Source organism: Gopherus flavomarginatus, chromosome 4 (genome assembly GCF_025201925.1).
Source record: "Gopherus flavomarginatus isolate rGopFla2 chromosome 4, rGopFla2.mat.asm, whole genome shotgun sequence".
Taxonomy (NCBI): Eukaryota; Metazoa; Chordata; order Testudines; family Testudinidae; genus Gopherus; species Gopherus flavomarginatus.
Genome location: NC_066620.1, coordinates 64,535,354 through 64,548,729, shown reverse-complemented (window position 1 = coordinate 64,548,729; position 13,376 = coordinate 64,535,354). Strand labels below are relative to the sequence as shown.

General features: G+C 44.3%; 3 protein-coding genes across 3 annotated transcripts in view; all 3 read left to right on the top strand.

Annotated features, from left to right (window-relative positions):
* LOC127048750 (myb/SANT-like DNA-binding domain-containing protein 2) overlaps window positions 1-2,490 on the top strand; it is a 366,512-nt gene extending 364,022 nt beyond the window's left edge. Inside the window, exon 2 of the mRNA XM_050948644.1 lies at window positions 1,821-2,490. Coding sequence (XP_050804601.1) covers window positions 1,854-2,456 — 603 coding nt within the window. The 5' untranslated portion in view covers window positions 1,821-1,853 and the 3' untranslated portion in view covers window positions 2,457-2,490. The remainder of the gene's footprint in view (window positions 1-1,820) is intronic.
* DNAH8 (dynein axonemal heavy chain 8) overlaps window positions 1-13,376 on the top strand; it is a 593,210-nt gene that overhangs the window by 265,896 nt on the left and 313,938 nt on the right. The window contains exon 35 of the mRNA XM_050948396.1: window positions 6,565-6,702. Coding sequence (XP_050804353.1) covers window positions 6,565-6,702 — 138 coding nt within the window. The remainder of the gene's footprint in view (window positions 1-6,564; window positions 6,703-13,376) is intronic.
* Window positions 1-13,376, top strand: part of LOC127048745 (uncharacterized) — a 125,968-nt gene that overhangs the window by 85,911 nt on the left and 26,681 nt on the right. The gene's annotated exons all lie outside the window — the stretch shown is intronic.

The following is a 13,376-nucleotide window of genomic DNA, read 5'->3' as shown; positions in this document are numbered from 1 at the left end:
CTTCCCAGTATCGGAAAAAAACAGAGGATGGAGATCCATTCTCAATCTGAGAGCACTAAATAAGTATGGAAAGGCACAAAGATTCAAGATGGTTCCATTAGCAGCAATAATTCCAGCTCTAGCCCAAAGAGACTGCTTCTCAGTCCTTGGCCTACAAAGATTCTCATTTTCACATTGTGATTCAACCATCCTACAGAAGGTTCCTCAAGTTCACTTTTGGTCAAGACCATTTTCAATACACGGTACTTCCATTCAGCCTGTCATCTGCACCCAGCATGTTCTTGAAGGTCCTATCTGTGGTAGCGGCCCATCTTCACAAATCAAGAAACATGGTGTACTTGTATCTAGATGACTACCTACTCAAGGCATGAGCCTTTGATGACACCCTAGTGGCCATGCAAAAGACTACAGATGTATTCATACAGTGGGGACTACAGCTGAACACTCAAAAATTGACTTTAACTCCTGGACACCATCTAGAATTCATAGGAGCCTGTCTCGATGTAGTGAGGGTCAAAGCCTTCCTCCCACTACACAGGTTCAATACCCTAACTGTCTTACTAGACAACATTCAGACCAGCCCCCAGATCTCGGCCAGAAATTGCCTCCAACTACTTGGGCACATGGTGGCAACCACCTTTGTTATAAGTCATACAACACTTCACATGCATTGCTTTCAGGCATGGCTCAAAATGGTATACGCACCAAACAGAGAGACATTGAATAAATAAACTACTGTCGACAGTCAAAGACTCCCTCTGAGTGGTGGAAAGATCCTCAGAATGTCTGCACAGGGGTCCCCTTCAGACAGCCACCTCCAACATTGAAACTGACAACAGACACATCTTTACTGGGCTTGGGAGCTCATCTAGACAATCACACAGTTCAGGGCGGCCCTCCATAGAATCAATGCTCCATATCAACCTATTGGAGCTCAGACTGGTCAGGAATGCTTGTGCACATTTCCTACCATTGATCAATGGGGAACATATAAAGGTTATGACAGACAGCATAGCATGAATGTTCTACATAAACCACCAGGGAGGAGCGAGATCACTATCCCTTTCTGCAGAGGCAGTGAAACTGTGGAACTGATGTATTCGGCACAGCATCATTCTATCAGTAGCCTACCTGCTGGGTGTACAGAATACCTTAGTGGACACCTTTTTTTGCATTTTTCCCTTCTGTTTGCAATCTTTGTTGCTTTTTTCCTCTTTTTCTGTTCTCCTCTGGCACTTGTTTACTTCTGACATCATGTCATGCTTCTGTACCAGATATAGACTGACTACAGAACTGTCTTCTGAGCAAGATAGGCACCAGATACATTCAGTACAAGAGCATTTAATGTTCTGCCGGTATGGTTCAAATAAGATATGGTGCCACAATGGCACCTAGTGGCCGAACAGTATAATATAGCTTATCATTCCGTTACACAAGTGGTCTTCCAATTGCTTCACTAACCAGAGCCTGGTCTACACTACGCGTTTATACCGAATTTAGCAGAGTTAAACTGATTTAACCCTGCACCCATCCACACAACGAAGCCCTTTATATCGATATAAAGGGCTCTTAAAACCGATTTCTGTACAACTCCCCGACGAGGGGAGTAGTGCTGACATTGGTATTGCCATGTCGGATTAGGGTTAGTGTGGCCGCTATTCGACAGTATTGGCCTCTTGGCGGTATCCCACAGTGCACCATTGTGACCACTCTGGAAAGCCATCTGAATTCGGATGCACTGGCCAGGTAGACAGGAAAAGGCCCGCAAACTTTTGAATTTCATTTCCTGTTTGGCCAACGTGGAGCGCTCACCAGCACAGGTGACCACGCAGAGCTCATCAGCACAGGTAATAATGCAGTCTCCTGAGAATCGAAAAAGAGCTCCAGCATGGACCACACGGGAAGTACTGGATCTGATCACTGTATGGGGACAGGATTCCGTGCTAACAGAACTCCGTTCCAAAAGACGAAATGAAAAAACATTTGAAAAAATTTCCAAGGCCATGATGGAGAGAGGCCACACCAGGGACTCAGTACAGTGCCGTGTGAAAGTTAAGGAGCTCAGACAAGCCTATCAGAAAACCAAAGAAGCAAACGGAAGGTCCGGGGCAGGGCCGAAAACATGCCGCTTCTATGCTGAGCTACATGCAATTCTAGGGGGGTCCACCACCACTACCCCACTCCTGGCCGTGGATTCTGAGGTGGGGGTGGTAATCTCAGCCATGGCTGAGGATTCTGCGGATGGGGAAGATGAGGAGGAGGAAGAGGAGGACGAGCTTTTAGAGAGCACACAGCACTCCGTTCTCCCCAACAGCCAGGAGCTTTTTCTCACTCTGACGGAATTACCCTCTCAGCCCTCTCAAGCCACTGTCCCACACAATGAAGCCATGGAAGGGACCTCTGGTGAGTGTATCTTTGTAAATATAAAACATGGTTTAAAAGCAAGCGTTTTTTAATGATTAATTTGCCCTGAGGACTTGGGATGCATTCGCGGCCAGTACAGTTACAGGAAAAGTCTGTTAACATGTCTGGGGATGGAGCAGAAATCCTCCCTCCAGGGACATCTCCATGAAGCTTTCCTGGAGGTACTCCAAAAGCTTTTGCAGAAGGTTTCTGGGCAGGGCAGCCTTATTCTGTCCTCCATGGTAGGACACTGGACCACGCCATGCATGTAGCAAGTAATCTGGTATCATTGCATGACAAAGCCTAGCTGTGTATGGTCCCGGTGTTTGCTGACATTCAAGCAACATCCGTTCTGTATCTCTCTGTGTTATCCTCAGGAGAGTGATATCGTTCATGGTAACCTGGCTGAAATTCAGGAATTTAATTAAGGGGTCAGATATGGCCATTCCTACTGGGCTGTTTGCCTGTTGCTTAAAAGAAATCCTTCCTTGCAGGTAGCCAAGGAAGGGGAAAGGAGGGGGTGATTGGCGCTGAGCTTTTTCGCGTTTGGCTAGCAAGGATCTTCCCTGCTGCCAGCCACGCGGTGGTGGTGGAGAGGGGGTCCACAGTTAGCAGTGATCTTCCATGATACCAGCCACGCGGTGACGGGATGCAACTCTGGGGCTGCTGTGTGATCAAACTGACATGCTTGGCATCTGGTGGAGCTTCAGGAACGGCAGCAAGATCACAGAGTGTAACCACCCTCACGCCTCACCATGTTCCATATCCTCCTCACCCAGATGTGTAAGAACGCGTGGGGGAGGCGCCATGCACCCGCCCACTCCATCCCAGTGCACAGACCAACCAAAAGGCTGTCATTATTTTGAAAGTTTTTTTAGTGGCCTTTTCCTTCTCTCCTGTCCTCCTCCCAAACCACACCTGGGCTGCCTTGTCAGTTCTCTCCCTCTTTTTATAATGAATTAATAAAGAATACATGATTTTTAAACAATAGTGGCTTTATTTCCTTAAGCAAGCTGTAATCGAAGGGGAAGGGTGGGTTGCTTACAGGGAATGAGTCAATCAAGGGGAAACAAACACAGCAGTCACTCCGTATCCTGGCCCGTGATGAAACTGGTTTTCAAAGCTTCTCTGATGCGCACCGCTTCCTGGTGTGCTCTTCTAATCGCCCTGGTGTCTGGCTGTGCGTAATCAGCGGCCAGGTGATTTGCCAAGCCTCCCACCCGGCCATAAATGTCTCCCCCTTACTCTCTCACAGATTGTGGAGCACACAGCAAGCAGCAATAACAAAGGGGACATTGGTTTGGCTGAGGTCTGAGCGAATCAGTAATGTGCGCCAGTGTGCCTTTAAACGGCCAAATGCACATTCTACCACCATTCTGCACTTGCTCAGCCTGTAGTTTAACAACTCCTGACTACTGTCCAGGCTGCCTGTGTATGGCTTCATGAGCCATGGTATCAAGGGGAGGCTGGTCCCCAAGGATAACTATAGGCATTTCAACATCCCCAACTGTTATTTTCTGGTCTGGGAAGTAATTCCCTTGCTGCAGCCATTTAAACAGACTAGTGTTCCTGAAGACACGAGCATCATGAACCCTTCCTGGCCATCCCACGTGGATGTTGGTGAAACGTCCCTTGTGATCCACCAGTGCTTGCAGCACCATGGAAAAGTACCCCTTGCGGTTTATGTACTGGGTGTCCTGGTGCTCCAGTGCTAAGATAGGGATATGGGTTCCATCTATCGCCCCACCACAGTTAGGGAATCTCATTGCAGCAAAGCCATCCACTATGACCTGCACGTTTCCCAGAGTCACAACCTTTCATAGCAGCAGCTTAATGATTGCTTTGGCTACTTGCATCACAGCAGCCCCCACAGTAGATTTTCCCACTCCAAATTGGTTCCTGACTGACCAGTAGCTGTCTGGCGTTGCAAGCTTCCAGAGGGCTATTGCCACTCGCTTCTCAACTGTGAGGGCTGCTCTCATCTTGGTATTCTGGCGTTTCAGGGCAGGGGAAAGCAAGTCACAAAGTTCCATGAAAGTGCCCTTACGCATGTGAAAGTTTCGCAGCCACTGAGAATTGTCCCAAACCTGCAAAACTATGCGGTCCCACCAGTCTGTCCTTGTTTCCTGGGCCCAAATTCAGCGTTCAATGGCTAGAACCTGCCCCATTACCAGCAGGCTCTCCAAAGCGCAGGGTCCCGCGGTTTGGGAGAATTCTGTGTCCATGTCCTCATCACTCTCATCACCATGCTGCCGTAGCCGCCTCCTCCTCGCCTGGTTTTGCAGGTCTTGGTTCAGCATAGACTGCACGATAATGCTCGAGGTGTTTACAACGTCCATGATTGCTGTCTTGAGCTCAACAGGGTCCATGCTTGCTGTGCTATAGCTTTTGCACAGTTCACCCAGGAAAAGCGCAAAACGGTTGTATGCTGCTTTCACGGAGGGAGGGGTGAGGCTGTACCCAGAACCACCCGCGACAATGTTTTTTGCCCCATCAGGCACTGGGATCTCAACCCAGAATTCCAAGGGGTAGAGGAGACTGCGAGAATTATGGGATAGCTACCCGTAGTGCAATGCTCTGGAAATCGACACCAGCCTCGGTACATGGACGCACACTGCCAAATTAATGTGCTTAATGTGGCCGTGTGAAGTCAACTTTATACAATCTGTTTTAAAAAACTGGTTTCTGTAAAATCGGTATAATCCCATAGTGTAGACATACCCCAGGTCAGCAGAGAATGTGCTGGATCTTCCAGGGTAACCAGAGAAATTGTCACACTATTAATGTCCACAGGGAGCAAATTGTCCTTTCTCCATTAATTTAAACAGTACTGAGTTTCAAAAAATCCTAGCGACATGCATCCTTCCAGGCCATCTTGAAATTATGTTTGTAAACCTGCTATGGTGGTCAACCAGCCCTTGGAACACCATGTAGAAATACCTATACCTTTCTGTTTATTAATTCTGAGCCTTGGTGTGTGTTTATGGCAAATAATAGGCATATGTAAGGCCATCAATTGCCTTGCTACAGTTTGAGAACCCCATGCAGGCAAAGTCATCAATAATCTCTTGATCATTACCATGGTTTGTAAACCAGTGCAATGGTACCTTATGTATTGCATCACATGTCTTTGTGACAATGGCCCCAACAGTTCACCATCCTATGCCTATTTGGTTGGCTGCAGACTGGTAGCATTCAGGGATGGCAAACTTCCCTATGGCAGTGGCAACCCACTCTTCTACAGGTAAGGGACATCTCATGTTGGTACAGTGCTGCTGCAGTTCTGGTACTAGTTCAGCACATATCTCCACATATCCTGGAGTAGAAGTTGTTCAGCGTTATCTCTTCTTCCTTATCATCTTTTGCCTTCCTCTGCTGCTGCTGCTGAAATTCAAGCTTCGGTTGCTGCCACATCATCTGCCTGGTGGTGTACTGGGCAAAGTCCAAAATCAAAGTCATTGAGCTTCAAAAGCTGAAATACAGTTAAAGTAGCTTTTGCATATTGGTAGTCGCCAGCACAGTGTTGTGGAGCATTGTTGGGTCCATACTGACCAACAGCAATTTGAAAATGGTGCTAGTCTACCCAGAAAGGAAGCATGTGATTTTACCCCACTGGGCTTCTGCTATTCATCCCACAATGCATAGCGAGAAAAATCCCAGAATGCACACTGCTGAGCAGCAAAGCAAAAGACCATAGGATATCCTCAGAGAATGCTATGTGTTTAGTACACAGCAAGCTGCTACCATGTGAACACAATGATACAAATTGAAAGAGGGCACAGCTGACTTGTGTGCATGCTGTTAGTGCGGCTTGCCTGTTGCATGTGAACTAATGCATCAGATCAATCTGGTTTAACCCCCAACATCTCCCCCATAGACAAGCCCCTAATTAGTCTACCTGAAACTTTTGCAATATTGTTATTAATATCAAACAACTTGATTATTGGGCTATTTGGATTAGTACTTCACATTGTTTTATTACTTGATTGCTGTCATTGTCCTCTTTGCTAGAGTACATAGAAGACACAGCTTTCTGTCCCCAAAGGCTTGCATTCTAAAAAGATTCTAGTTATTTTTCTGTACTCATAATAAATGAGCAGAAATTATTACTCCATCTTTCAGTAGCTGATTCTAATGGTTGATATGGTTTTTATCTTGTAGGAAGGAGCTAGGATTGCTTCAGAAATTATATGGATTATATGATACTGTAATGAACAATATCAGCGGGTATTATGAGATACTTTGGACAGATGTAGACATTGAAAAAATTAATGCTGAACTTTTGGACTTTCAAAACAGGTATTTTTCCTAATATGAACTTTTTAACAGGTTAATTTTAAATATAAATAATGATAACTGTGTTACAAATCACTTAGTATCTTTAAAGCATCTTGATATATATAAATTTGGGAAATTTGTTAATGGTGTTTGGCACAGGGTGACTGGCTCCTTTGAGGGGATATGAGTCCCAGCCCCAACTGTTACTAATAAGGTGACTCCTGGCTGAGGTTGTGGGGCTAGGTTCAGGTGACAACCTGAAGATTACACTGGTCTACAGCCAAAATGCTTCTGAAATAAATGTAGTCCAACTTTACTAATTCTGGGTCACTGAGAACGAAAATGATGCTTAAAATTGTTGATTGGCTCTAGTTTTCAAGATATGCTATTGGGTCAGTATATACGACCCTTGACTTTGGAATGGCGGAGGATAAGTGAGTTATAAAGGGAAAGGATCTCAATTTAAACCAGAAATGACTAAAATACATCTTTGACTGGATCTATGAATAAATCTATGACTGGGTTTGGACAGTACTTGCTTTTTAGGCAAAACAATGAATGATGCAATCTGAAGCTGGTATTGCATCATACATGATATGAATTGCATCATGTTATTCCTAGAAGTCATGGATGATGCAATCATAACGAAGCTTACATCACTCTGCTGAACAAATTGCCCTATATCAGCTCTAGAAATCATACAGTGTCGTGCTCTCTTATTTGTCAGTGTTTGATTTTGCAAAGGGACACATTTCTGTTTAGCCAAAGTGAGCAGAGATGCCTCGTACTTGTGTGAACAGTGCAGATAACTTCTGCTATGTTTGTGGTGAAGTGACTTTTGCATCACAAAAGCGCAGTATAACCACTATGGTTAAGAAAGCCTATCACCTTTCTTTTGGCTGCAAAATTGGAGATCAGGACAAGAGGTGGGCCCCACACATATGCTGCAACACTTGTGCAACAAATCTTCGCCAGTGGTTGAACAGGAAAAGGAAATCTGTGCCTTTTGCAGTGCCAATGATTTAGAGAGAGCCAACAGATCATACCAGCACTTGTTACTTCTGCATGGTGCCTCCAGCTGGGAAAGGTGTGTCAAAGAAGAAAAAGTGGACTGTGCATTAGCCAAACATTCCATCAGCTATACGCCCAGTACCCCACGGAGAAGGACTGCCGGTTCCTGATGCACCAGAATCATTCTCACTTGAGTCAGACAAGGAAGAGGAAGAGGATGAAACTTCTGGTCCTGAATCATCAATGTCACAGGACCCACATTTTCTCCCATCCTCCTCCTCTGAACCACACCTCATAATACAAGGTGAACTGAATGACCTTGTCAGGGATTTGGAGCTACCCAAGAGTAAGGCAGAGCTGTTGGGCTCCAGACTACAGCAGTGGAATCTCCTGGCAGGCTATCAGGGCAAATGGATCCCATCAATGCTTGCAGACTGTTGCTGGACAGTGACAAGAGATGCTCCATTTAATGAATACAAGAGACAAGCCAAGAAGCACTGAGTAGACACTGAATAGGACTAAACTATGTACATAATAGTTTTTTGCCTTTTGTTTCATAATAAATTTTATTTATATAACCCTTTTGCTGATTTTTAAAGTGTTACATAAACAGGACAGGTGAAATATTATCATGTAAAGCAACTATAAACACAGGAAAAGACCTAGGTTTACAATTTATGATTAAAACTCTACTATCTACAAATATACACAGACATAAAATGCAAAAACTTAAATATCTTAGAAACAGGAGCCAATCAGTTGTTTTAATTGTCATATTTGAATTCAGCACATCAAAATACATAATAAATATCACATTTTATCTCTGAAGCAGACGACTTCTCAAAAATTGTAGACCAGTGTTACCTGTTCTTTATAAAGGCCAGCAGGAGCTTAGTGCTGGAAAACTGTAGGGGAAAGAACCAAGTTTTTAGATGATTCCCAGACAGATGACTTAGAGAGTGAACTGTAGGGAGTAGAAATGCTGCTGCAGAAATCCCTGGGTCAGGGAAAGGATGGGGAGGGACTGAGAGAGATGAGGGAAAAGCTGCTTGGAACAGTAAACAATGTTGGATGAACTATATATTTGGGTATTTTGACCAAGTTTTCTGTTTAATCAAGAAACTGTGCCCAGAGGCAAGGACCCACAACAGACTGTGGTGTGACATTGATCCTACCTGGACTACTAAACTAGCTCACTGGTTTACAGTATTGACTATAAGGTTAAAACTTAGAACTCTCTTGAAACATTACATACTATTCTTAAAATATATAGTAACCTAAAATAACTTGAGATATGAACACCTTTTACAGTGGTTGTTCCTGTTATATAATTAATGGGTGTACTATTGCAGTATTCTTGAAAAATTAAAAATATTTTGATACTTTGAAGTCTAATGATGATTAAGTCATAGTTTGCTCACAAAAAGTTTTCTAATTTTTTTAATTTTATTTTTAGTGCTTTAGAAATTAGCTTTAGTATTATGTGAGGAAATGCAGCATGGAGGCTGGGGCTAGGTTTATGGGACAGAGTAGTTTTTTTGTTCAGCGTAGCTTCTTTCCTCATTCATCACTAATGGCCTTAATGCCTCCCTCACACCCATGGAATTTGGAGGCAATCCAAAGTTGTTGCTGGAGGCTCCAGGACTATGCCTCATCCTTCAGTTCAGGCTACTAGATATACAGCCTCTGGTGGCATAATAAATTGGTGGTTCAGTTTCTCCTGTGCACTTTGTTTTATAACTTTAATTTTTATTTGTTGTTGTGCAGCAATAATTTATAATCTTTCTTCCATATTCTCCTTCTTCCTTGGATTGGATATTTGATAGTGTAGTGGTTTCTGTCACTTGGATCTGTCACTGCTGTGCCTCCCTTCTGGGATTCTTCTGCCTGCCCTGCTCTCCCACAAACATTGGGCTAAATCTAAGTGGTGTTCCTTATGTGAGGCAGCATGTACTGGCACTACAGAGGGAAAATTATAGCCTGCCTGTTCACAGCTAGCCAAACATTGCATAGCCAGGGCACAAGTCTCAGAGTTGAACGGATATGTCAGGACATCACCTTCTCCCAGGAGCTGTGACTCCAATACAGAAAAGCCAGGATGTTCTGAACATTTTGGGAAGAGGAATGAGAAGGATGTTATCTGTCTAACCTAGAGAGTAAGTCCAGCATCAGAACTGGGCTGGAGTAGAAAACCTCCTGAGAGGATTCAAAGTCATATCTCTATCCCACCCCAGTATTGAAGTGGGTACTTCGTTCCCTAAGAAAAAAGCAGGGCTCCTACAAAGCCCTTTTCCTCCCATGATGAATCAGGATTCTTATGATCTTCAGGGATAAGGTGAAGAAATGGGTTTTCTTCTTCAAGTGTCCTCTGCATATTCCTTCTCTTTGGATATGCACCGACTGGTGCATTTGAATGGTGCAGGCTTCTATTAATACTTGTTATACCAGCACTGATAGCATGTAATGTAGGGTCCATACAGGTGTCTGAAGAACAGTACTCCTTGGGTCCAGTTGATGTTTCCAAAGCAAAGAAAGACTTGGATAATGATTGGTCTCCACGCTCTCTTTCTTACAAGAAGAGGAAGTTAGATGACCCCTTGGTAATGTTGCCTCCACCTCCTAGGACACCTTCTGGCTCTTCTAGAAGAACGATATCTCCTGTATCAATGTTAAGAATACAATGTTAAGAACAGGCTCAGATCCACATTCAGAGGAAGATGAGCATTGGCCTGCTAAACCCAGGGTTGTGAGTTCAATCCTTGAGGGGGCCATTTAGGGATCTAGGGCAAAAATCTGTCTGGGGATTGGCCCTGCTTTGAGTAGGGGGTTGGACTAGATGACCTCCTGAGGTCCCTTCCAACCCTGATATTCTATGAATTTCTGTAACTGGATCCAATGATAGGATCTTTGTTAGACACAAACTATTACAAGCATGTGTACCCCCGGACTCTCACATAATACTGGACTGGTCAAATTGGCAGGACTGGCAAGTGCCTTCCTGGATTCTTGGCCTTATTGATCAGCTCCGGGCCTTCCATACCAACCTTCTTCCAAAGTCATGTCTCTGGTTCAGCATCAAACTGGAGATGTTTTTGCGGGTCCACAGCATTCAAATCTAAATTACACAGATTCAAAACTCCCAGACTTGAAGGAATATTCAGATCTGAGATGTTTAGATCCTACATTAATGGATCTGATAATGAGAGACAAGTCCCTTACTCTAATTCAAGATGTTTTATATGATGAGGAAGAGGAACTTGAGGTTCCTGTAGAGACAAATATTTTGCACAAGCAGGACCTTATGGGCATATCCTCTCCAGACAAAAACATTTGAATGCCTAAGCTGCTTCACCATCTGAGGATGCCATTCAATTCCAAGAATTAGTCAGCAGAATGGTTTCTATGTTGAAATTGCCTTCAGTTTAATTGGAGGAAACTTTGCATCCTGTTTTTGACATAGTTGAAAATACTTCAAAGAATCCTGTGGCACCTTATAGACTAACAGACGTTTTGGAGTATGAGCTTTCATGGGTGAATACCCACTTCTTCAGATGCATGTGGTGAAATATCCAGGGGCAGGTATATATATGCTAGCAAGCAAGCTAGAGATAACGAGGTCAGTTCAATCAGGGAGGATGAGGCCCTGTTCTAGCAGTTGAGGTGTGAAAACCAAGAGAGGAGAAACTGGTTCTGTAGTTGGCAAGCCATTCACAGTCTTTGTTCAATCCTGAGCTGATGATGTCAAATTTGCAGATGAACTGAAGCTCAGCAGTTTCTCTTTGAAGTCTGGTCCTGAAGTTTTTTTGCTGCAGGATGGCCACCTTAAGGTCTGCTATAGTGTGGCCAGGGAGGTTGAAGTGCTCTCCTACAGGTTTTTGTATATTGCCATTCCTAATGTCTGATTTGTGTCCATTTATCCTTTTCCGTAGAGACTGTCCAACGCATCATCAAGGATCTACAACCCATACTGGACAATGATCCCACACTTTCACAGGCCTTGGGAGGCAGGCCAGTCCTTGCCCACAGACAACCTGCCAACCTGAAACATATTCTCACCAGTAACTGCACACTGCACCATAATAACTCTAGCTCAGGAACCAATCCATGCAACAAACCTCGATGCCAACTCTGCCCACATATCTACACCAGCGACACCATCACAGGACCTAACCAGATCAGCCACATCATCACTGGTTCATTCACCTGGACATCCACCAATGTAATATACGCCATCATATGCCAGCAATGCCCCTCTGCTATGTACATCGGCCAAACTGGACAGTCTCTACGGAAAAGGAAAAATGGACACAAATCAGACATTCGGAATGGCAATATACAAAAACCTGTAGGAGAGCACTTCAACGTCCCTGGCCACACTATAGCAAACCTTAAGGTGGCCATCCTGCAGCAAAAAAACTTCAGGATCAGACTTCAAAGAGAAACTGCTGCGCTTCAGTTCATCTGCAAATTTGACACCATCAGCTCAGGATTGAGCAAAGACTGTGAATGGCTTGCCAACTACAGAACCAGTTTCTCCTCTCTTGGTTTTCACACCTCAACTGCTAGAACAGGGTCTCATCCTCCCTGATTGAACTGACCTCGTTATCTCTAGCTTGCTTGCTAGCATATATATACCTGCCCCTGGAAATTTCCACTACATGCATCTGAGGAAGTGGGTATTCACCCACGAAAGCTCATGCTCCAAAACGTCTGTTAGTCTATAAGGTGCCACAGGATTCTTTGCTGCTTCTTCAAACAAGGTTTCTCTGCCCCTTTTGAATGGTTTATGGCAATCAGGAAATCAAAATGGAATACCCCATCTTCTTGACAGCCTATTACAAGAAGGGTGGATAAGTTTTACTAGATTCTGTAAGAAGGACCAGGAAAGGAAAACAATACAGCAGTGAACAGACAATCCAGGATGTTTTTGGAGAGTGTTGGGCATAACTTCCAGGTGCAAGTGCAGGAGGAACCAGCTAGGAGTCGTACTCCCCTTGAGCTGCTGCTCACCAACAGAGAAGAATTGTTAGGGGAAGTAGAAGTGGATGGCAACCTGGGCACCAGTGACTATGAGAGTTTGAGGTCAGGGTCCTGACAAAAGGGAGAGCAGAAGAATACAGACCCTGGACTTCAGAAAAGCAGACTTTGACTCCCTCAGGGAACTGATGGGCAGGATACCCTGGGAGACTATTATGAAGGGGAAAGGAGTCCAGGAGAGCTAGCTGTATTTTAAAGAAGCTTTATTGAGGGCACAGGAACAAACCATCCCGATGTGCAGAAAGAATAGCAAATATGGCAGGCAACCAGCTTGGCTTAAAAAAGAAATCTTTGGTGAGCTTAAACACAAAAAGGAAGCATACAAGAAGTGGAAAATTGGACAGATGACTAGGGAGGAGTAAAAAAAATATTGCTCAAGCATACCATAATCAGGAAGGACAAAGCAAAATTGGAGTTGCAGCTAGCAAGGGATGTGAAGGGTAACAAGAAGGGTTTCTACAGATATGTCAGCAACAAGAAGGTGGTCAGGGAAAGTGTGGGACCTTACTGAATGAGTGAGGCAACCTAGTGACAGATGATGTGGAAAAAGTTGAAGTACTCAATGCTTTTTTTTGCCTCAGTCTTCACAGACAAGGTCAGCTCCCAGACTGCTGCACTGGGTAGCACAGTATGGGGAGGAGGTGAGC